Below are 25,694 nucleotides of genomic sequence, written 5' to 3'. Positions count from 1 at the left end.
AGGAGAAAAGACTCCACCCTATACCTTCAACAGCCGAATCCTTAAGGAAACATTACACACAATAAAGTGCATATAGATCGTTATTCAAAATACAAAAAATGTACAAAATATACATATATTCTACAATAAGAACAACAAAGAATATATAAAAGTAATGTAAAAAAGTCACCACTGGAAACAACTTGTTATTAGACACAAATGAGGGGGGATTAGACAGGCTAAACTCTCTAATACATACAAGGTGCATTTCATTATGTTTACCTTCTGTCCTGTGCAAGAGTTCAGGGCTACTTTAAAAAAGCCCTGTCGGCACCTGAACTTTCTCATCTTACCTAAAAAAGAAAAATTACTTTTTCAGCCCCTAGCAAGTGAAAATGTACAAAAATTTAAAAACAACAACAACCCAATAGATAAAGAAGTCATTTTGTGACCGATTTCCGTCTGATTTTCATTCACTTCCATCGAAAATCGATCGGAAATCAGATCGGACATGTTGGAAATAATCGATCTGACAGTAAATCTGTCAGGAAATTGCATTGTGTGTACCTAGCATTACATTCAGAAACATGTGATTGAGTGATTTACAATCCTAATACATATAAAGAGTTGATCTATATTGAAGTGTACTACGATTAAAAACAAATATGAAAAAAAAAGAGATATTTTGAAACACATGCTTGCTCATGTCTATTTCCACAAAACCAGATTTCTGTAAATGTCACTCCATGGTCAGGTTACAATAGACAATGTGAACATGTAATGAAGTTAATCTATGTTTGTAATTAATAACTAATGAATGAAATTATCCCAGAAAAATGTGCGATTTGGAGAGCATATCTTTTGTACAGCTCCAGTCTTTATTGTAAAACTTCTGTTTGTGCTTGGTGTGTGCTTAGTGTGTGGCTCCTTCCAGATAATGAGGAAGACTCAATGAACTTTTCTGGCAGTTCTTCACTGACTGCTGATTTATACAATTAAAATGAGATGACATTATAACAGTTGTTTCCAAGACACCATCTATTCCCTTGCAGGGCCCCTCCTTGCCTTTCCCGGACACACGCCTCTGCCATCACTTCCACATCATTAATTTGGATCTGAAAGTATAATCTTTGTCAAACAGCCCACGGCAACTCAAGACATTTAAACAAGCTCCAGCCCATGAAGAAGTACTTTGTATTGTGAAGAAGACACTGTTCTACTGCTGGAGGATTAGAGGGAAGGACACTGTACGGATATTACTCGCTCTATCTTCAAGGGCTGCAATGGGGACTCAGAAGGTTGTGAGTTTGGTGGCTTGTTCTGAAATGGACAGATGCAGTGCTGCACTACGAGGTGTGATAGCTATACTGATAATATTCACAATGCTGAATGTAGGTGGAACCTTATTCATTCTGCTGCAATGGAGGGACATTGCTTCTAGAGTCAAAGAGTTGGAATCCTACCAGAGGCCATCCCAGGAGGATGTACTGACTTCTCACCTCACTCAGCTGATATCTGAGGCTACAACAAACCACAATGAAGACCCAGGACCTCAAGTCTCCAGAAACAAAAGGAGCCATCGCTACAGACCTCAGGAAACCCACATACGAGCAGAAAATGAAGACATGCTTATGATGATGACCTATTCAATGGTCCCGGTAGTGTAATCTAGGCAAAATATAGTCATAGAATATTAATATATAATGGATTTCATTAATTTGCATTTATTTATCAAGTTATCATGTGTACCATTTGATTGAGTTACTAAAATAATGTGGTAGAAAGAGTAGAAATGATATGCAGAATACTTTAAGCCCCTTACAATCATCAAAGATTATTTCTTATGGGTTGCTATGGATCTTATTTTGTGCTACCTTCCTGGATATATCAGAATAGATTTAAATAGTGTTGCTAAATCCTTTCAAAAGCACTTTGTTACTGCAAAACAGTGATTAGAAATTGTGCAGAAATCCATAGGATTACGCTTGGTAAATTTCTTTCAAATCTCTAGACAGGTCCTCTGCTAGTGGCGAGGTTTATTGCATCCAGCACAAAAAATCAGCCAATCATAAGTTATTATATTACTATTATTATTTTGGAAATTTTAGATCACGTTACTTGCTATTGCTACAGTGCACAATGAAAGTGAACTCATAGGGTGGATGAGGAATCATGATGGGAATGGAACTTTGGTGAAGCATTTTTCTTCTGTTTTGATTATTGTGGGCATGTGTTAATATCCACATTTATATTTCTGCTTGAGTATCTGTAGGGGAAGACTCTCACTTCCTGTTCTAGTATCAGGACCAATGGGCAAGTGATTCCTATTTCCTGTAACTGGGAGAAAGACAGCAGTAAAATCCATGTACTACTAAGGAAAATTGTTAAATGTATGGGTTTTTTATTGCCTTATTGAGGAGTTTCTTGTAATTTTCTGTGTTTTTCTAGTGGCAATTGTTTTCCCTGCCTCTATCAAAATATATATATGGCAAAATTAATTTAAAAAGCTGTTGCCTACAAATCCTCTATAATAAAACACTTGTGTCCCTGCGTGTGCTGTCTCTGTGTAGCTGTGTCCGTGCTTTATGCTACTGCGCATGTGCGCAGCACAGACCCAGCCTCACAGAGACAGGAGGACGGGGCCAGGGAGCCGGGCGTGCGGCGGGTGCACGTGCGTGCGCAGTAACAAGCGGCGGCGAGAAACAGACCCTAGAGCCCGTTTTGACCCTAGAGCCCATTTTGAAACGGGCTTGGGTCTGCTAGTAAATATATAAAGCCCAAGAAAGTTTACAACTACCAGTGAACTGAAAATTTTCAAACCCTGTAAATACTAAAAATGAAAATAAACAATACTAACTATATGCAAATGTGAAAATGAACATAGATGAGCTGAGCAGAGTCCTCCACTTTCTCCTGGAGGACTCAAAGCACCAGATCTGCAGCCACTAGGGCGCTCTATAGGCAGTAGCAGTGTTAGGGAGGAGCTCGCCTACTGAACAGGAAGAGCCAAGATTCAAACTCTGGTCTCCTTGGTCAGAGGCAGAGCCCTTAACCACCAGCACACTATTCAGTACAATCCAGAAATGCAATCTGTGATAGGTGATTGTTTTTTATCAGATTGAATTTTTGAATAGCATTAAAGTGATTTTTATTATCACTTTGCATATTGATAATTAGTGTTCAACAATATTGATTACAATCTCTAAAGTAGTGATCTACTCTCCAAAACTGTTCTGTTTGTGTGATATACTATTGTTATGTGTTTGTATGATTATTTCTCATGACTTTCTGGAGATAACATTTATTTCTCTCATTGGTAAGGTGCGAGTCATGCTAGACTTGTGTAACAGCACAAAAGGAATCTGCTTAACAGGTATGTGGCTCATGACGAAAAAGTACCTTATGAATGATCTATGTATATTATTATATTATTGTTACATGATCTCAGCAGAGGTCAGCAAAGCTTTTGTTTGGGACAGTCTTCAGTCCTCTTTAATGGAAAATTTCAGTTCAGCATCTATCCCTTTGACCATTGTGTAGCCTCTGGACTGGAGCAGGGCCAATCTTTGATGCAGTTGATAGTGGGGTATTCGGATGATGTTCCATACCAAGAGGTCCAGTTAAATAGTGGTGACAATAGTGAGTGTTTCAAGAAGGGAAGAATTCCTGCAAATCATCCTCTTTCATGTCAAGGACAAGGAGCTTATCCTCCTCACTACCCAGGACAGGTGGCAGTTATCTGGGTTTATTGCCACAGATGTGCAGAGATGGATGCTTTGCAAGGGGGTATTTCTGCCCATCTTGCACAGAACCCCATACGACAAAGACTATGTGGACTGGTATGGCTTGGGTGGTGGAGACTTAAAAGGACTGGCTGAACCCTTCTGGCAATACCAGCCTGCAGGAAGGACAAAGGGTTCAAAAATATTAAGATTTACAGAAACTAAAAATAGAGTAACCAAGCAGCTCGGGGTGACCCAAAACTACTAGGAAAGTATAGGGTACTAAGAGAGACAAAATAGCCCTCCTACTAAAAAGCAATGCTTGGTGTGTTTTGCTTTCTTAAAGCAGAAGTTAAAATTTTACACATGCAGACAGCCTGTTTCGGACTTTTGGAGCTCCTTCAGTGCGAACAGGCTGTCTGCCTGTTGGGTTGGTGTGGCTTTGTAAAATGTTAAGCTATAGGCTTGCTATACACCAGCGGTTCTGGATGTAAACCTGGCTTCAGGGGCCTAAAGAGATCATTTGCATATTCAGAAGTGGTGCATTGTGGGTAATTACAGATGTTCACTTAAAGCTGAATTATCGCAAATAACTTCTGTTTTAAGAAGGCAAAACACACTAAGAAACTAAAAAGCTAAAAGCAAAAGACATAGGAATTATTATAAATTAACAACCGAAAAACACAACCTAACACTCAAGCTGAATGTATTTTTACATTATTTGTTTCATATTATTACATTGAATACTATGTCAATGCTCCACATGAATTAGTATTTGCCTCATTGAATAAGCTTGCAAAGTTTGCGCAATTAGTAATTATAAATCTACTGGATACCAGTGAAGTTTTTCCCCCTACATTGTAATGTCTGCAAGCATATGATGAGCATTGGGAGATTGCTTTCCTCTATGTATACTGGGGATGAAGTACTGTAGTACATCTTAGGTTGATGATGCAACATCCCACAGAGCCTTACAGAAAGTGATATGACCTAAACCACTGTTTTCTCAGAAGGTCCTGGATCTTTATCGGCAGTCTGTTCAGAAGATGAATGCCAAGCCATTTTCATGTAACCAATGAAACAGACATGGGGGGGGGGGCAATATATTTATCTTTATTACTACCGCTACTGAGGTGTAATCTGGCTACAAAGTTTATTATGGGACTTACTTATGTATCATGTGGATAGTGTAGGTCCACTCTATGGTCCCTGTACAAGTGCCTTTTTGTAGCATCAGAGCTTTATCTAAGGAACGGCAGGCATAGCTTGTGTCCTGGGCTCCAGTTGATTAGGGGCGCAGGACACAAGCCATGCTTTGCCATTCATACCCCTGAATAGCTATTGTGGTACAACCTGAAGCCAGACATCTGGGCTGCTTTGAAAGGAGAGCAAGTTGTACCGGGTTGTTGTAGGGTCATTTCCCAACACTCTTCAGCCAAGCCATGGTTTATTCCTACCACGCCTTCCCAGCTTCCTCCTCCAGAGCTGACCCACTGTCCAATCACTGAGAATGTGGGTGGGGCACTGGAGGGTGTAAAAAATAGTGTGGCTGACATGCACACAGGCTGGGAAAAATGTACAAACATGCAATGCTGTCCCCCTACACTGGGGTGCAAGCATGTGGGGATATGTCCTACTGGAATTTGTCCTTAGGGGCCCATCGGCTATTGGAGACTGACACAAGGTGGCTGTCTGTTACTGGGGTCTGTCGGGGGAGGGGAGTTGTGTGCTATGGGGGGGCTTCCTGATGATGGAGTATGTTATGGAGCTGTTTCTGGGGTAAGCAATGGGGGTTGTCTGATAAAGGGGGCTAACATGAGTCTGTTGCTGGCATCTATCTAAAGATGTTCATGCATGGTACAATAAAAACTTTCTATTTTCACATTTATTCGACTAAAACGATCGAATTGAAAAAAAGCCAAAAGGAATATTTTTTTTCGATTAAGAAAAACTAAAGATTATACCATTTTTTTCAATAAAAATCCAATCGGTGATGCTGGAAAAATCTTTATATTTGATCTAATGGTATAATTGAACGAAATGATCTAATCTAATCGAAAACAAAAAAAAGACAAAAATGTACCATCTATGGGCACCAATAGTTATATAAAGCAATAGTTCTACCGGTATCACTGATGTATAACATATGAATAAACAAACAAACAGTACTTTCTTATGCAAGTTATCCAGACTGTGCATATTAGGCGCGAATACCAATGTCTCACAATGGTGGAGTGCTTCTCAGCTATGTGCAAATTAGCTAACAGAAATGTCAAATTGGGATAAAAGTGCTTATTCACCGACAAATAAAGTTCTGTAAACAGGTACAATCAGGATCAGACTTTCAGCTGTAAATCGTGGTAAGTTTCACAAACTAGCCCGATTTACAGCTGATCCTGATTGTATCTGTTTACAGAACTTTATTTGACGGCGAATGAGCACTTTTATCCCAATTTGACAAAAGACCTATCATAGAGTGCTTATAAGCCTAGTACACATGATGCAAAATGGACTATTTCCAACATGTCCGATCGGATTTAAAATAATTCTCCTGATCGATTTTCCGATCACTTCTATACAAAATCGATCAGAAAAACGATCGGAAATCAGATCAAACTTGTTGGAAATAATAAACTCAACTGTCAATCTGAGGGGAAATGACATATTGGGCTTGATTCACAAAGCGGTGATAACCCAGTTATCACGCCTAAAAGACTTTAGGCGTGATGACCTTTTCACCACTGAGTTATCACCGCTTTTTCCTGCTCTTCGCGCGAAGTTACCGCGCTAACGCGCGTGAGCGCGCGCGCAAAGTCCCATAGGGTTTAATGGGAGCTTCGCGCGAAGCGTCGGGTGCTGCGCTCGCACTTACGCGCGTAAGTCCCATAGGGTTTAATGGGAGCTTCGCGCGAAGCGTCGGGTGCTGCGCTCGCACGTACGCGCGTACGCGCGGTAACTTCGCGCGAGTTTCTTCTTATCACGCCTAAAGTGAGTTTAGGCGTGATAAGGGGCTTTTCACTGGCGTGCAAACACTTTGCACCGCTTTGTGAATCAAGCCCATTGTGTAGCAGGCATAGCATGTTTGACATGGAGGGGCAGTATATTTGAGAGGTTGTTATTTTGGGGACATGCTGCTGAGTTGTTATGTGGGGATATGCTATTGTCAAAATGTTTTTTGGTGGTACTGTGTACACTGACCTTATTCATATGTGCAGGAGACTTATTGCCTCACCTCATTCTTATGGGCAAGGTCCAAAGAATGGCCAGCACACTGGACAGCAATTCAAGCCGTTTACTGGCTACTATTGTTGGATTGTCCATAGTGTTTGAATAAATGGCTACAATTGCTGTCCGATGTGCTGGCCATTCTTTGGACTTAGTTGATAGTATGAAGCTGGCCATTAACAATACAAACCTACAGCCAATGGATCGTTTCTAATCGCCGCAGTAATCGATCAGAAACTATTGGTCGTGCCCATTGATGGCCAAATTTCGGTTAACTAATTCAATCAGATTAATGGAATTGATTCGTTTTTTGGATCAATCTGATCAGATTAGTTAGAAGGAATTTGTCTGTTAATGGGCAGCCACGGGGTTGTATCGTTAATGGCCACCTTTAGATGGTGCACTCTGTCCTTGGCTTCAGCACCTTTTCTGTGGGGGGAAGGTGTGCTGACACTCACATGGGAGTACTATATTTCATTATTACTTGCTATGTCTTGGTTCAGGCCTTGTCACCCCCCCCCCCCCCATACCCCATCCCTCCAGACGCAGTTTCAGAGCTTGTACTAGGTACTGTTCTCCCTCAATATGCCACTATGAAGCACATACATTTATTCTATAAAATGTGGTATATCTCTTACTGCTGAAAAAAGTTAAATGAATTTGCTTTATGTTGAAGATTTTTAGCTGATCTTTTACCAAGAAAATATTTTCTCAGGCTTGTTTGTTTTTTAACTGGTTGGAAAATAATTATTTCTAAGCTCCAATCTAATCTGAGGGGTGAAGCTGTTTAAATACAGAAGTTTAATGATCTTAATTGCTTCTTTTTTTTACAGGTCCACCTGGGCCTCCAGGTAAGAAAATTGCATTCATTTATAATTAGTCAATTAAACTTTATGTAAAGTGCATGTTATGTAACCATAAACTCTGGTATTTACAAGCACAAGCTAAGTGTGTATAAAAGCAATTTAAACTGCATGATCCTGCCAAATGTATAATTTACCATGCAAACAAGTATTTTGTTATTATTATTATTAAAGGTGCATAAATATAATCTGTTCATATATTTATATGGCAATCTAAAGTGAGAGATGTATAGAATGAGTCACTGCTGACATTCCTCTGAAAATGCTGCATGCCTGTTTTGAACATGCTCTAGAAATACTGGCACAAAACAAGAATATAGATAAGGTGGTCTTCCTCTGCTGGCTGTTTGCCTCGAGGCCCCTTTCACACTGGTGGGTTGCGTTGGCCTATTTTGGCGCAGGCCAGCGCTACGCCATTGAAAGTCTCTGGGGCTTTTCATAACAGTACAATGAACTCCACCGGACGTGCCCGATTCACTGCAAAAGCAACTGCGCATTGCTGGGCAACATGCGCGGTGACGTGTGGTGAACCAGAAGACATGTAAGTCTGTGGCAATGCAGCTTTTTAAAAATATTTTTTTAACATTCCCGTTGCGAGCGGCACACATGCGCAGAAGCATTTTTTTTAATACACCTCCACGCAATTTGATTTTTGATCACAGGAAGTGAGCGCTAGAAAGCCTCACCTCCTGCTTGGCTTGCAGCCAGAAGGGGGATTACCGCACATTGCCCCAGTAATCCCCGAAAGGCTACCGGATTTCTCAATCAGATCGCGCGCTAACTTTGCATTTTATTTTATGCGCGCTAAATTCCATAGGCTTTAATGGGCACTTCGCGCTGTGCAGTGTGCGCGTAAAGTTTTACGCGCATAAAGTTTTATGCGCGAAAAGCTCGTTTAGACGTGCTAAGGGGGTTTTCACAGGCGTGCTAACAGTTAGCACCGCTTTGTGAATCAAGCCCCTAGTCTCTCTCGCCGTCTTCCCAGGCTACTCCATGGTCCCGCGATATATTGATTGAGTAGTCGTGCAGGTGTGGCCGGGCCGCATGTACAGTGTTGCAGAACGCTCCTGGCCAAGGGAACACGATAGAGATGCATGCGGCCGGGCCACGCATGTGTGCGTAAGCGTGACTTGCTAATTAAGCATTTATGTTACTGTTAGAAGAGCTTGGTAAATATGGAAGATTTGTAATTCATATTAAAGTGGGATTATACTCCCAAAACTAACATTTCAGTAACTACTCTTAGGCTAGGGACGCACTAGCATCTCTTTTATAAGCACCTGTGAATTGAAAAGCTCTTGCTAATGTTATGCTATGAGGTATTTTTAAAAAATCACATCCCTCAAGTGAGATCACACACATAGCATTACATTAGCAAGAGCTGTTCAAATCACAAGCACTTACAAAAGGCTTAAAGCGCTGCTAGTGGGTTACAGTGGGCAACCTTGTTAATCATCATGATTTTCCTGTATAAATAGTTGGTTGTTACGATAAAAAAATGTCAGTTAAATATATCATACAGGAGACACACACAGTGATATTTGAGAAGTGAAATGAAGTTTATTGGATTTACAGAAAGTGCACAATAATTGTTTAAAGAGACTCTGAAGCAAGAATAAAATTCGCTTCAGAGCTTATATTCAGCAGGGGCATGTGTGTTGAACGGGGGTCCCTTGCCCCCCAAATCCCCCCTTGCAAAAACTACGACCAACTTGGTCGTAGATTTTGCTGCTGCTGGAGGCAAGGCTAATGGACACAGCCCTGCCTCTCAGCGCGTCTATCAGCGGCGCATCGCCGCATCTCCCCCGCCCCTCTCAGCGAAGGAAGACTGAGAGGGGCAAGCGAGAGGCGGAGATACACGCTGACAGACGCGTGTAAGGCAGGGCTGCGGCCATTAGCCCTGCCTCACCAGGAAGAGATCCCCGCAAAGAACGGAGGGGATTTGGGAGGTAAGGGACCCCCGTTCAGCCGCGGGATAGCGGCGTTTTAGCAGGGGCACACATGCACCTGCTGAATATAAGAGCTGAAGCGAGCTTTATTCTCGCTTCAGACTCTCTTTAAATAAAATAAGGTAGGTGCATAAATTTGGGCACTGTTGTCATTTTATTGATTTCAAAACCTTTAGAATTATTGGAACTCAAATTGGCTTGGTATGCTCAGGGACCCCTGACCTGCATACAAAGGTGAATCCAATTATGAGAAAGAGCATTTGAGGGGGTCAATTGTAAGTTTCCCTCCTCTTAATTTTCTCTGAAGAGTAGCAACATGGGGGCCTCAAAACAACTCTCAAATGACGTGAAGACAAAGATTGTTCACCAACATGGTTTAGGGGAAGGATACAGAAAGCTGCCTCAGAGATTTCAGCTGTCTGTTTCCACAGTTAGGAATATGTTCAGGAAATGGAAGACCACAGGCTCAGTTCAAGTTAAGGCTTGACGTGGCAGAGAAAGAAAAATCTTGGATAAACAGAAGCGACGAAAGGTGAGAACAGTCAGTGTCAACCCACAGACCAGCACCAAAGACCTACAACATCATTTTGCTGCAGATGGAGTCACTGTGCATCGTTCAACTATTCGGTGCACTTTACACAAGGAGATGCTGTATGCGAGAGTGATGCAGAGGAAGCCTTTTCTCTGCCCACAGCACAAACACAGCCGTTTGAGGTATGCTAAAGCACATTTGGACAAGCCAGCTTAATTTTGAAATAAGGTGCTTGAGCATAACAAGGGGCGTTATGTATGGAGGAAAAAACAACACAGCATTTCAAGAAAAACACCTGCTACTTACAGTAAAATATGGTGGTGGTTCCATCATGCTGTGGGGCTGTGTGGCCAGTGCAGGGATTGGGAATCTTGTCAAAGTTGAGGGACGCATGGATTCCACTCCTTATTAGCAGATTCTGGAGACCAATGTCCAGGAATTAGTGACAAAGCTGAAGCTGCACCGGGGCTGGATCTTTCAACAAGACAATGACCCTAAACACTGCTCAGAATCCACTAAGGTATTCATGCAGAGGAACAAGTACAATGTTCTGGAATGGCCATCTCAGTCCCCAGACCTGAATATAATTGAAAATCTATAGTGTGAGTTAAAGAAAGAGAGCTGTCTATGCTTAGAAGCCATCAGACCCGAATGAACTAGAGATGTTTTGTAAAGAGGAATGGCCCAAAATACCTTCAACCAGAATTCAGTCTCTCATTGGAACCTACATGAAACGTCTAGAGGCTGTAATTTCTGCAAAAAGAGGCTCTATTAAATATTGATTTCATTTCCTTTTGTGGTGCTCAAATTTATGCACCTGCCTAATTTTGTTCAAACAATTATTGCACTTTTTGTAAATCCAATTAACTTAATTTCACTTCTCAAATATCACTGTGCGTGTCTCCTATATCAGCGTTTTTCAACCAGCTAGTGTGCCGCGGAACGTTGCCTGGTGTGCCGTCCTCTTATCCCCCCTCCCGCACGTCCCCGCGGCCGCCGCTGCTATTACCTTAGCAGTGGCCGCTCTCCCCTCTCCAGCGCATGTATTTATTCTAGCAGCATATCTCCGGCTGCTCTGTGTGATGCGCAGGAGGCAGGGCTCGGTTTCCATAGTAACGGCGATACATATCGCCGTTACAGGAAGCCGCTGCCCTGCCTCCTTCCGCATCACACAGAGCAGCCGGAGATACGCTGCTTGAAATATACACGCGCCGGAGAGGGGAGGGGCGGCAGCTAAGGTAATAACAGCGGCGGGGACGGGCGTAGGGAACTATCCTGGGGCACTATACTGGCTATACTGGGGCACTATACTGGGGCACTATACTGGGGCACTATACTGACTATCCTGGGGCACTATACTGGCTATACTGGGGCACTATACTGGGGCACTTTTCTGGGGCACTATACTGACTATCCTGGGGCACTATACTGGCTATACTGGGGCACTATACTAGCTATACTGGGGCACTATACTGGGGCACTATTCTGGCTATACTGGGGCACTATACTAGCTATACTGGGGCACTATTCTGGGGCACTATTCTGGCTATACTGGGGCACTATTCTGGGGCACTATACTGACTATCCTGGGGCACTATACTGGCTATACTGGGGCACTATACTGGGGCACTATACTAGCTATACTGGGGCACTATTCTGGCTATACTGGGGCACTATACTAGCTATACTGGGGGGCTATACTGGGGCACTATACTGGCTATACTGACTATACTGGGGCACTATACTGGGGCACTATACTGGCTATACTGGGGCACTATACTGGGGCACTATTCTGGCTATACTGGGGCACTATACTGGCTATACTGGGGCACTATTCTGGGGCACTATACTAGCTATACTGGGGCACTATACTGGGGCACTATTCTGGCTATACTGGGGCACTATACTGGGGCACTATACTAGCTATACTGGGGGGCTATACTGGAGCACTATACTGGTTATACTGGGGCACTATACTAGCTATACTGGGGCACTATTCTGGCTATACTGGGGCACTATACTGGCTATACTGGGGCACTATACTGGGGCACTATACTAGCTACACTGAGGCAACTAAACTCCCTACACTGGGGCAACTATGCTAGCTATGCAGCCGCACCCCAGGCCCCCCCCCCCCCATAGCCTGCTGCGCACGGCACTGTCCACTAGGTCACGCAAACAAACGGGGGCCGCACCCCCCCTCCCCCCCCCCGCGCGCCGTTCCCCGGAAAAAAATTTGGTCAGACAGTGTTCCCCGGGCCGGAAAAGGTTGGGAACCACTGTCCTATATGATATATTTAACTAACATTTTTTATTGTAACAACCAATGATTTATACAGGATAATCATGACATATAAACAAGGTTGCCCAAACTTTCGCATCCCACTGTACATAAAATAACATTTGAAAGCAATCCCACACATTCTATGTGTAAAAAAACCTATACTTTCAAAGCAGAGAGAGCAATTCAAGATTGCTTATCTCTGGCTAATGGGCAAACGTAATAATTGCTAGCTGAAGCTCTCTAAAAGCCCATACACACAGCGTACAAAATGTTTGTACAGACACGTGTTGAGCGACAGTTCGTGCAACGGTTTGTTTGTGTGGACACGGCAAGGGACAAAGACTGTCAGCAGTCTCAGCCATGTTTGAGCGATTCAAATGGTTAATTTCTTGTGACTCTGTCTCATGAACCGTCGCTTAGTCTGTTGGTGTACTGTCGTGTGTACGAAAGTTTTCTACAGACAGCAGAGTCGCTACTATAGTACTTCTACTATACGTTGTCTGTGACAGACAACTTCCGTCGCGTCTTCACTCTTTCGGTTGTCTCGCGTGTAGAACTGTCGCGAACTTGAATTGTCGCTGCCATAAATATGCAGTTGTCTCTTGTCTGCCGCTGCCTCACAACTGCAGACAAATGTATGCCCTCTGTATGGGCCTTAAGACATGTGCCTGCACTCAGTCCCCCTCCTTTTCAATTTTAGTTCCAAAATACTCTGTTCACACAGATTGTTTTGCCATTATGGTTGGCCTGAGGAAGTGGACTCACACCCATGAAATGCGTTGTCAGTGCATAATAAATGTCATTGTTATATGAAGTTGTCATTTTTTGAGGTAAGCCACCTGCTCTTTTTCATTTTAGTTATTTTTAACTTAGTTTTATACACCTCTGGGCACCTCTTACCCCCCCCCCCCCCTTTGTACTTTAACAAAGTAATGATTTTTTATGTTTCCAACCTAGGGCTACCTGGTATGGATGGGATGGATGGCATGCCCGGATACAATGGCACAGACGGTTTTCCAGGATTGCCAGGGAGTAAAGGCGAACCAGGTGGACCTGGGAAAAGGGGAAAAATGGGTAATAAGAATAATACATTGAACAGCTTATACTTTCTACTAATTATAAAGAAATCAGTATTCAGTAAACACATCCTATCTAGCTAGTAGCCTATTAAAAGGTACAAACTATCGAACTGATATCCCAAAATCCTCACAAAATGAAACTCTTTTCATGTGACATTTCCCCATTTTTACTTTGACATCTCTTTAGTAAACTAACTTTGCTAAAGGGTTATTTCCAGATAATTCAGCAATGTATAAAAGCACCCCATCCAACCAAATCCAGTTACAGGGATCTGTAAGCAGTTATCAGGTTTCAGTGCCTTCAAGAAAGCTCTCTGTACTTTTTTAAAGGGAATTCATAGAGATTTTATTATTTTTTGTATTATGAAGTATATTTAAAAAAAGGTTGGTCAGAAAAATATTATAATCAGTTTGTAGCTTGCTTGCCTGCCAATCCCCAGGGCCACAAATTCACTGATAACCCTGATGATATGATTTTTGAGCTAGAGCCAGACATTCTAGAAAGTGAAGTTTAGTGGGCTTTAGAAAGCATTGCTAACAACAAAGCTGGACATGACTGAATAGTGACTAAACAAAAACTACCAACAAGTACCTCAATGCTAGGCAATCAAACTAGCTGCTAAACCTGAAAGGACTACCTCCAATGTATAAATAGGCACCCTGAGGCATACATTTAAAATGGGCACTGCAAAATTTGGGTACTGGGTGAAGCCAAAAGAAGGTGCTCCCGCTGAAACACAGGGTACGCATTAAATACTATTTCCCCGCTGAGTTGTAAAAACTTGGGGGTGGGGGGACATAATTCGGGCATCAGCTATTGCCAGAGGCCAAATGACCTTGTTTTTTTCTAATTTGAGCTCAATGACAAATTACTGACTGAGCGCGGCTATAGCATTAATTCTCATTATGGCCTATGGTGGCACCCAAATGATCGGTGCAGAGCTGCGCCAAAATGAGCTGATCCGACCTTAAGGGCATCCAGAGTCCAGAAGGCCGGTGCTCCTGTGCTCAGTGCTGAAAACAGCAGGACCTGCAGAAACACGTGGTGATGTAAACCATTCCCTCTGTCCTCTGTGAGTAAAACATATTTAATGAAAATGCTCAACATTTGCTAAATTGTCATTAAATGCAAAATTGTAGATATCGAAATGATGATAATTTCAGACATTTTTCAGAAGTCCATTATTAGTGTTCTCCCCAGGCTCTTTTATTCGGGTGCTCCACCCGGCTAGTTTTGATGAGCACCCGGCTGTCATTGACTCACCTCCTCCTATGCTATAAGCAGAGTTGTGCACAGAAACACCAGCCCTGCATTCTCTCATCTTGCCCCACCCAGCTACTTTTTTTTTCATACCACCCGGCTGCTATTTCATGCCACCCGGCTGGAAAAAAATTCTGGGGAGAACACTGCATTAGCAATATCTACAAAAAAAAATAAACACAACATGTAGCTTAGAAAATCTCATCATTAACGCATTTTTAACATAAAAAATAATGCAAGCCTATATATGTTTTCTCCTTCTCTGTTATTTCCAGGGCCAGCAGGAATGAATGGTGAACCTGGTCCAAAAGGGGAGAAGGGAGATACTGGTGAAACAGGCCTACCAGGGAAAGATGCTATGCCAGGAAAACAGAGTGAAAAGGGGGAGAAAGGAGACAAAGGTGACACATCTAATGATGTCCTCATTGAAGGTATGTATGGTGGCAGAAAACCTTTTGTTAGCTCTAAGTATTCAACAACCAGAGGTGTAACTATAGGGAAGCCTGTGTGACAGCAGTAGGGGCCAGGGCTACGGGGACCCCTACTACAAACCCTACCTCCAATGTAGGTGTCCAACCAATCATCAAGGCCTTCCTTGTTCGGGGGGTGATGGTGGGGGGATCATAATTGCCACATTTGATAAGCAACTCCTGGCATGAGTCTGTAGGCTGACTGAGTCACCACATGGTGGGAGAAATAAACAGTATGCATGATGGGAGGCTCCATCTTAGTTGGGGGGCCCATGGCTTGTAGTTACCTCTCTGTCAAAAAAACAAACTAGATGGCACACAGCACACATTATAATATAAAATACAGTTTTGTTACATGGACTTGTAATGAAGTACAACACATTTAGTCAGACTAATTGCATGATAAATATTATTGTATTATTATTATTATTTAGCAGGGCTGTACAGAGTATATTGTATCACTAAAGTCGGACCTGATGGCAGACTTAAAGAGAAACTCCGACCAAGAATTGAACTTTATCCCAATCACTAGCTGATACCCCCTTTTACATGGTAAATCTATTCCTTTTCACAAACAGACCATCAGGGGGCGCTGTATGGCTGATAAAGTGGTGAAACCCCTCCCATCAAGAAACTCTGAGGACCGTGGTACTCCTGGTAGTTTCCTGTCTGTGAACCCTGTTGCATTGTGGGAAATAGCTGTTTACAGCAGTTTCCAACTGCCAAAAAAGCATGCAGCAGCTACATCACCTACCAACAGTAAAAATGTCACCATGTAATAAATGCCAGAATGTAAATCAGGGATTTCAAAGATTTTACAATGGGCAAACACTGACTAAATCATTTACACATAATTATTGTAAAAATGAAGCACTTTTTTTTATTACATTATTTTCACTGGAGTTCCTCTTTAAGCCTCCACAGAAGAGCCAATCCACTTTAATATAAAGCTAGTCAATAAGATATACATGAGAAGAGCCATACTTCCCAATATCATGCAGTGTAACAGAATGCTCAGTTATGCAGTGCACTGCGTCTCCTAGCCATGTCAGGATGCTGAGAGAAAATTCAGACATCACCCAAGGCTTTGTATACCTCAGCTAATATTCACATTACATTGATGGACAACCTGATCAAAATGATAAAACTTTTCTTATTAAGATATGAATACTTTTTCAGAAGAACTGATAAATGACCATTTTTGTCTATCGGAAACAAATTGGATATGCCGGTAAATACTGATCGGTCCTGCGTGTGAGTATGTATGTGCGTGCATGCGCACGCACACACAAGTGGTCATTCTCATTCAATAGAGCAGGAAGTTCCAGGAATGTACTTAGAATAAAGGAGTGGTTGACAGAGCCATTACACCTGTTTGTATGATGTTTTGCCATTTCTGACCAATTAATGAGTGGTTGGGAAATTGATTGCATTGACCAAATGCCTGAAAGGATGTCCGCAGGTTGGCTCTTGTAAACCAGTCCTTACAGGAGAATTCAGAGCAATAATTTTTAAAACTTGGTTAGTTGTGTACACTACAGTCTACACCACCTCTGCAGTTTCCAGGCATGTTCCCCGTACTATTATAAGCTACCCCTTTCCATATGATGTGTTATCCTGAACCGACGGTTGACTTCTGTATTGTACAGCTTAAATAAACGTGTTGAAAACCATTCCTAAAGCAATACTGAAGTGACAAAAAAACACAAAACAAAACCAGATACTTGTCTATGGAGAGGGAAGGCTCTGGGTCCAGGAAAGCTTTCCCAGTCCTCTCACGGTTCCCTCATTCAAGCGCTGTCACCCCCGTTAGCAGTATTCAACTGATGGGTCAAATACTGGTTTGTGCTGCCATGGGTGGCTTCGGGTGCTCAAGTGTTCCCAAAGATGCGCGGTTCTGTACTGAGCATGTGCGAGCACTCACAAGCGCGCACTCGTGCCTGCGCAATAAGGAGCCGCCCATCTTCGGGAGCACTCGACCAGCTGAAGCCTTTCAAAGCCTCCCGTGACTGCTGATTCAAATGTGGGTGACAGCGCTGGAACGAGGGGGCCGTGAGAATAACGGGAAGGCTCTATAAAACCCAGAACCTCTCCACAGGTAAGAAGCTTTTTTTCCACTTCAGTATTGAAAACATATTATTCAAATATTCATTTTATTAACATATTATTAATAACATTTTATTCAAACATATTATTCCACAAGGCAGTCTTTGAAGCTAGGTTCACAGTGGTCAGTTTCATAACACACACATTATAATGAGTGTTATTTGTAATGGAGACTGGATATAGACTTTAATACAAATCCTGCATGCAGCGAGTTAGAATAACACAACCTGTTACAATGCAGTACTGTGAACAGGCCCATAGAATTATATGGTTAATGAGTTGACATGCAGAATTATTCTGCAATGCAGCTGAGCACTGTGAACTAGCCCTCAAATACATTCTAAGCCATGTAAAAAAAAAACCACTCACTTCTTATTTAGGACCTAAAAAAGTTGTGCTGCAAGCAGACACAGACTCACGGATAAAATACAGTATGAAATTACTCCTGTCAAACAATTTGTACTTCTCCCCAGCTAATCTGATTAGTTTGCCTTCTACACTCACTAGATGGCTCTTGGCTGAGAAGGCTGGTAGGGACTGCCTCTACAAAAAAAATCAAGCATATATGCCCTCAGTCAAGAGTTGCAAACTTTTGCCTCCTAATAGCAGAACATTAAATACAAAAATTGATTCCAAGTTTTTTGGATCAGTTATGTTTACCAGCAAGGCTGGATGTACACTTTTTCTGGCCCTAGGCCAACTTTCTTGCAGCTCCTCTTCTATGTGCAACATCCCTATCCTATTCCTTTAGCAGCCCCCCTTCAGTTACAGATACCTTGGGCAGCAGCACCTGGTTGTTGCTTATTTTTAACCATTATATTCCATTATCTTCCATATGCAGCAAACCCTCTTCCATGTCAAGCTGCCGCCCAAGGCCCAACCCTTTGTGGCCTTTTCAATGGTATCCCTGTATGCCACTGCTCTCCTATTTTAGTAAACTAACCCCCTGGTCTGCAAATTTATTCCGGCTCAATGACACACACAACTTCTAGTAGAATTGGTGCTATATGATCATATTTATTTCATCATGCGATACCACTTATGATACGCTTCATGGGCAGCAGCTTTCACGTGTCTAACATGTTGATTTTTTCTTATACTTGCATTCTGCTCAGTTTTAGGAAACACACATTCATAATATCCATTCCTTCATAATTTTGTATAATGCAATCAGCTGCATTCTGAGAAATGTGGCGGAGTCACCAAAGCAGACAAGAATGTATATGATCATTTGGGGAGGGATATACAGTATTTCCAAGAATAAACTGAACTAACCATCTCTTTTTTGACTGAAACTACATCATTTTGACTCTGTTCAATACTACAGGTATGAAAGGGGAAATGGGGCCTCCTGGCCCACCTGGTCCTCCTGGCCCGCCAGGTCCCATGGGTCCACCAGGAAGAAAGAAAGCCAAAGCGCAAAAAATCACTGAAATCACTGAGACGTTCAGTAGTAAATGCACAGGTAAGAGTGTCAGATTTACACCAGGGAGTGATGCTGCATTATAAGCAATGACCAACATAGAAAACTTTTTGTATTTGTTATAGAGTGTGAAATGTGTAATGAATGCGATAAATCTGGGACTTTTTGCAGCTGCTGTTGCACCTTACTAAACTTATTTCTTAGTGTTTAGGAGCATTCATACTTATTCATGCAAATTCCACATGCAGTGTGTAATGTTTTTCCAGATGTCAATTTCTGCGTTTTGCAATTTTTTTTAGTTTTGTTCTATTGATTTTACCCTTTTGCAATTTTGAGTGTTTGTGCGCATTTTGTATGCGACCAATGAATCTAACTTCAAAATCGGATGCAATTTTTGCGTAACAAATGTGATTTTTGATGTGTTTCTATTGACTTACATTGCAAATCATCGCAAAAAAAGCATCACTGCTATGCGATCCAAGCCACTTCCTGCCAGCACAATGATGTTGGAAAGTGACCATGCATGCACATGTGGCCTCCCCCCTCCTCCGGTCCTGGTTGCTATATTCTAAGACAGGGGTAGGGAACCTTGGCTCTCCAGCTGTGATAAAACTACAAATCCCAGCATGCATTTGCCTTTATTAATCATGACTTTGGCTGTCAGACTCCTGCAATGCATTGTGGGACTTGTAGTTCCTTAACAGCTGGAGAGCCAAGGTTCCCTACCCCTGTTCTAAGACATACAAAATGTAATTTGTTTAAATTGCAATATACTAAAATTACTATTATATAATGACAATGATGATGTACATTTTTGCTAGAGCATAACGCAACAGTCCCACAAATTAACATTACTACTGTGTTACTTGAGTTTATTTTGAAAACTTTTGATTCAATTCCTGAAACCCAAATATGCACTGATGACTTGGGAGGAGTTGCTGTCGTAGTCCTTGACTTTCAGCAGAACTGATAACGTCTTGAAAGTCATCTTTATTTTCATTATTATATAGCGTGATTGGCATATTGTGTATATTTTTAAAAGACCTTAAACATTGTGTACCTAAGAAATATTCCATGAAGCAGGACTAAATTGAATGAAGATGTTTTATATAAATGAATATTGCTAATTTGTATGCAGCATGTTGATGTGAAAATCATCATATAACCATACGTACAGTGTACGTGAAAGCCTAAATCTATAAAATACTTAAGAGTGTGATATACTAATGAATAACCCCCTAACATCACAATCAGAATCTTTATTTCGCCAAGCATGACTGGGTCGTACCTGCAATCCAGCTTGGCATGTACAGAATTCAATTACAGGATAGGACACACAGAATGCATCAAGAAACAGAACATGCAGAGAAAATCATAATTCAAGAAAAACACATCAATTCACAAAATACAACTGGCATAATTAGTGAGGTAAAAAATAATAGGTCTGTAAAATATGTGATTTGGTATTGTAGACTTTTTTTGGACAAATTTTTGTACATTGACATATATTGAGGTATTTACCACACAAGTCGGTAATTTACTTCACTGGTCGGTAATTTTACTTATCCATGCGGTAACAGCCTTAGTGAATTGATGTCTGACGAGATGTTTGGTAAAAATCAGCTGTTTTCTGCATTACTGAATAAGTAATGCATAGTAAATTAAGCCCATAATGTCAAGCTACAAACATTAGAACATTTGGTAAAACAAGTGATAAGTTTGGTATTTTTTTAACAGTTAATTTTTTATTGTTTTCCAACATTTACATAACAAAAGGAAGGAAGCAGACAGTGCAAGTACAATCTCCCCCACAATAGGAGATATAGTTACATAGCTTTTACATATGTGCATTATGTGACAGTACAGCAGTGTAATCAGGCAACAGGGATCATGTTAATACGTTCTTGGTAAATCAGTGTGAGTATGATTATCCATTGATGGAGGGATCAAATCGCACTGAGAAGGGAAGTAAAGAAGTGATCTTGATTGAGGATTTTCCACATGCGTTTGGTCCATGAAGAAAGAGAGAAGAAAGAAAAAGGAAAAGAAGAAAAGCTTGCCCGACCGCCCCCAGCCCACCACCCGCCCCACCGCTGATATTTCAGTATCCTTTTAGTCTGTAATAGGAATAAATTTGTCACTCGTGGGATCTAAGATCCTGCTTTCCCAGATACCCCAAATCTTATTAAATTTTTTGGGGTTTTTCCTGTTTAGGTAAGTAGTTCTATACAGTGGTAGGGCAGAGTTGATTGATTTGGCCCAGGTACCCACAGTTGGGACAGAGGCCTTTTTCCAGAATTTTAAAATCTCTTTTCTTGCTTGAAAGCACAGCATTTTGAGTAATAGTTGCTTGCGTTTCGAGACATTAACCGCTTCCAATTTGCCCAGGAGTAGTAGGCCTATATCCAAAGGGAGGGCTGTCTCCAGCAAAGTATTAATTATTGAGAGTATGTTCTCCCAAAAAGGGATGATTTTTGGGCAGGACCAAAATATATGTATAAAGTCTCCTTTGTGAATTACACATCTCCAGCATTTATCCGAGTGGGTGGAGTTCATTCTATTGAGTCGTGAGGGGGTAAGGTATATCCTATGAAGGAATTTTATTTGGATTAGATGATCATTCGCAGATATCACTGTTGCGGGAAATTCTTCCAGACTTATATCCCATTCCTTTTCACTAAGGGAGGGGATATCTGTCTTCCATTTACGGTAACATTTTTCTAGTCTATAATTATTAGTATTTAACAGTATTGAGTAGATGGAGGAAAGGGTTTTAGGGAGATTTTTAGTCAGTAGAAGTGTTTCTAGCTTGTCAGTTTGTAAATCAGGTGGCTGGGAGCCAAATTGAGATCTGTAGGCATGATGGAGTTGTAAATATCTGAACAGGTGTTTGTTTGGGAGGTCGCATTGGGTCTTGAGTGTATTGAAGGTATGGATAGATTTTTCATGTTGTATGTGGGAGATGTTTTTTATTCCGTATCCTGCCCATAGGATTGGGTCGGGGATTGTGGTGAAGTGCTGAAGAGAGGGGTTGCCCCATAAAGGTGTGAAGGGGGAAATAATACCTGGAACTGTAAAATAGGCCCTGGCTGTTTTCCAAGCCTTCCACGAAGTAGTCATAGGGAGCGTAGTTTGGGGGTTGGCTCTAGGGCCTCTGTATGGTAAGTTTGTGAGCTGTTCGTAGGAGCCCAATATTGCCGCCTCTACATTCACCGCTGGGTTCGTGTTTTCTTGCGCGAACCACCATCTGATGGTAACGAGAAGGGATGCCCAGTAATACTTTTGGAGGTGCGGTAAGGCCAACCCCCCCCTGGATTTAGGGAGCTGTAATACGTCCAGTGCTAATCTAGGTTGTTTGCCTGCCCAGATGAAGGTAAGAATGGTTTTATCTATTTTCTTAAAGAGAGCGGCAGGGAGCCAGACAGGGCATTGACGAAAGAGGTATGTAAATTTGGGTAGAAAGATCATTTTGAGCAGGTTGATCCTACCTATCAGTGAGAGCGGGAGTTTATTCCATATTGCACATCTGGTTTCAAGTTGTCGTATGACCGGGTCTATGTTAAGTTTCTGATATGAGGTGAGGTCACTGGTGACTTGAATTCCCAGATATTTGAATTGGTTCACTATTAACAGTGGAGAGTTAAGTCTAGAGGGCAAATTGGGTTTAGCGTCTATTTGGAACAATAGTGATTTATCCCAATTAATTTTAATACCTGACATGTCCCCAAATTCCTCAAATAGATGAAGAGCTGAATCCAGAGAGGAGAAGGGGTCATTTAAATAAAGGAGTACGTCGTCTGCGTATAGGGATATTTTTTCGTGTAGATTACCAATCTGAAGTCCCCGTACCGAATTGCATTGTCTGATTTTAGCTGCAATGGGCTCCATGGCCAATGCAAATAGGCCTGGTGACAAGGGGCAGCCCTGCCTGGTCCCTCTCTGCAAACAGAAAAATGGTGAAATTGTGTTTCCCGTTTTAATTTTGGCTTTAGGGGACTTGTAAAGTAGTTGAATCCATTTGATAAAGTTGTTACCAAATCCGAATTTACGTAGCACCGCCCACAGGTATTCCCATTCAACTGAGTCGAATGCTTTTTCAGCGTCTAATGACGCTATTACCCTCTGGCCCGTATTAGAATGAGAGGCGACAATATTGGTCAGCAGTCTGCGGATATTGATATCTGTGCCCTTGCCGGGCATAAAGCCCGATTGATCATGATGTATCAGCTTAAGAATAAATGTGTTTAGTCTGGTGGCTAGAATTTTGGCTAGTATTTTCGCGTCAGTGTTTAGGAGGGAGATTGGTCTGTAGGAAGAGCATTTGTTGGGATCTTTCCCTGGTTTGGGTATCACTATTATTAGGGCTTCTGTCATAGAGGGCGGCAGGGAGTTCCTATCAAAGGACTGTTGAAGGGTAGTTTTTAATTTAGGGGCTATTAGGTTGGGATATTGTTTGTAAAATTCCGTGGGGAATCCGTCAAGACCTGGGGTTTTACCTGTCTGCATACTACCAATGGCGTCTAAAATTTCGTCAAGGGTGACTGGGGCTTCTAGTGCTTCAGTGTCCTCTGCTATTAGTGTAGGGAGCTCTATTGCTTCCAGGTAGCTTTCTAGGGCTGCAACGGATTTTTGGAGGCGGCTAGAGTATAATTTAGAATAAAACTGGAGAAAGGTATTGTTAATTTCTTCCGGATCAGTGATACTACTGTGAGATTCAGTGCATATTTGCGGAATTATAGTAATATTACGGAGGTCTTTAGAAAGCCAGGCCAGCATCTTCCCGGCGCGGTCTCCATGTTCAAATACCTTTTGTTTCAGGTCTAGTAAGCTCTTTTTGGTAGCATCTATTCTGTAGAGTTCTAGGTTTTGTAGTGCTGATTGCCATTTTTTATAGGTATTAGTGTCTGTGGTGCTAATAAATTCTGCCTCCAGGTCTGAGGCGATTTTTTCCCTCCATTGTATTGAAGCATACACCTGTTCTCTGGCGAGTTTTACAGCTCCAGCATATTGTCCCCTCAGTACTGCTTTATTAGCGTCCCATACCATTTGAGGGGAAGTAGATCCTTTGTTTTCCTCCCAGTACTGTTTTATACTTCTCTTAATGATGTCATCTATTGTAGGGTCAGCTATCCAATGTGGGGATACTCTCCATACTTTGTCCCCTCGTTTTTTACTCCCGTGGAACACTACTTCTAAGGGTGCATGGTCAGATATACCTCTGGGCAGGAAGGAAGAGGCTTGAACCAGGGGGAGCATTTCGTTTGAGACAAGGGCCAAATCTATTCTGGAGAGGGTGCCATGAGAGGTTGAGTGACAGGAATAAGCTTTAGTATTGGGGTGTTTTCGTCTCCAGGCATCTGATAAATTGTATGCATCTAGCCAGTGTTTCAGTGCTAGTGTATCTTTGCTAGAGGGCTTGAGTCTGTCAATAAGAGGGTCATGGATGAGGTTAAAGTCGCCACATATAATGAGTTTTTGAGACGGCATTTGTGCTGTGATGGAGATTATTTTATCAAGAATAGAGATATCTGCAGGGGGTGGTAAATAAACGTTCACCATTGTTAATTGTACTTGATCGACAGTGGCATTTAAGACAATATATCTGCCACCAGGGTCTAGTTTAATTTCGTGTAGCTGGAAAGGCAGGGTTTTACTGATGAGTATTGAGACTCCTCTGGAATAGGAGGAGTATGTAGCATGGTACGCGTGTGCTACCCAGGGCTTTTTAAGTGCTAGTATTTTTCCTCCTGTAAGATGCGTTTCCTGCAGGAAACATATGTGGGGTGAGTGTTGTTTTAGGAAGTTAGCTACTAATGTTCTTTTTATTTTGGATCCTAAGCCCCGTACATTCCAAGATAGCAGTTTGATTATAGACATTTATATGATATAGATAAATGAGTGAGTATAGGATAGGTAGTAGTATCCGTAATTACCATCTGGGGGAGGCGGGAGGGGGGCCCGGGCAGAGGGCAAGGAGGGCGAGAGAGAAGGTAGGAAAAGAAAAGAGACAGAACAGGGTACATAAAACGTACAACAATATATCCCAACAAACCCCCACCCTACATCCTGGAGAAAAACAACAAACATCCAGGTGTTTTGAATCCCTAAACGAAACCTGTATACTAGAGAGCCTTCAGTCCCAAAAGAGGACTGGGTTATTAACACAAAAGGCGAACTAAAAAGAAAAGAGGGGGGCGGTAGTGGCCAGGGCAGAGGTCCGCTACCCAGCTACACCCAGTTGTTATTCTGGGGGTACGACTTGTGTTGGAGAGGTTGGGGGAGAGAGGGGGAGGGGAGGGGGGGGGGGAGGGGATCATAGGTCATTCCTAATTCCATATAGTGATAGGACATACCTTTTGCGTATTTCGCAGGCAGGTTGAGTAATTTAGTTATAGTAGTATTTAATACCCGGAATATCTAATTGTATACACAGTATATCAAGTTGTACCTTCCTGGCCGATTTCTGTGCAGGTGTCTGGGAGAGAGGAAGCTGATCCCGCACAGGAAAGGGCATGGATACTCATATAATTATACCTTGCGCTCTATCTGTATCATGACATGGTACTCCTGGTACATCTGCGGAGTCAGCGAGGGAGCTGTGTGTAGGAGGTGCAGCCATACGGTTTCCCCCAATATCCCTGCATGTATCCCCAGTACAATATTGCTATAAGCATATAAGGATTGTGTAACCCGGAGGGTGGGGAGAGGGGAGACTGCAGGGCTGTATAGCAGGGAGGGAGACATCTGGTGAGTATTTAGTATATGCATTGTTCCCTATGAGATGGGGAGGGGCTGGTGGTT

The 25,694-nt window shown here is 42.1% G+C and overlaps 1 protein-coding gene across 1 annotated transcript in view; it reads left to right on the top strand.

Moving 5' to 3' along the window:
* Positions 1-1,130: 1,130 nt before the first annotated feature.
* Positions 1,131-25,694, top strand: part of GLDN (gliomedin) — a 35,451-nt gene continuing 10,887 nt past the window's right edge. The window contains exons 1-6 of the mRNA XM_068272517.1: positions 1,131-1,637; positions 3,301-3,352; positions 7,760-7,777; positions 13,512-13,628; positions 15,170-15,325; positions 18,798-18,935. Coding sequence (XP_068128618.1) covers positions 1,263-1,637; positions 3,301-3,352; positions 7,760-7,777; positions 13,512-13,628; positions 15,170-15,325; positions 18,798-18,935 — 856 coding nt within the window. The 5' untranslated portion in view covers positions 1,131-1,262. The remainder of the gene's footprint in view (positions 1,638-3,300; positions 3,353-7,759; positions 7,778-13,511; positions 13,629-15,169; positions 15,326-18,797; positions 18,936-25,694) is intronic.

The sequence above is a fragment of the Hyperolius riggenbachi genome, chromosome 3 (genome assembly GCF_040937935.1).
Source record: "Hyperolius riggenbachi isolate aHypRig1 chromosome 3, aHypRig1.pri, whole genome shotgun sequence".
In the NCBI taxonomy this organism is placed as follows: domain Eukaryota; kingdom Metazoa; phylum Chordata; class Amphibia; order Anura; family Hyperoliidae; genus Hyperolius; species Hyperolius riggenbachi.
This window is presented reverse-complemented; position numbering and strand designations above follow the sequence as displayed.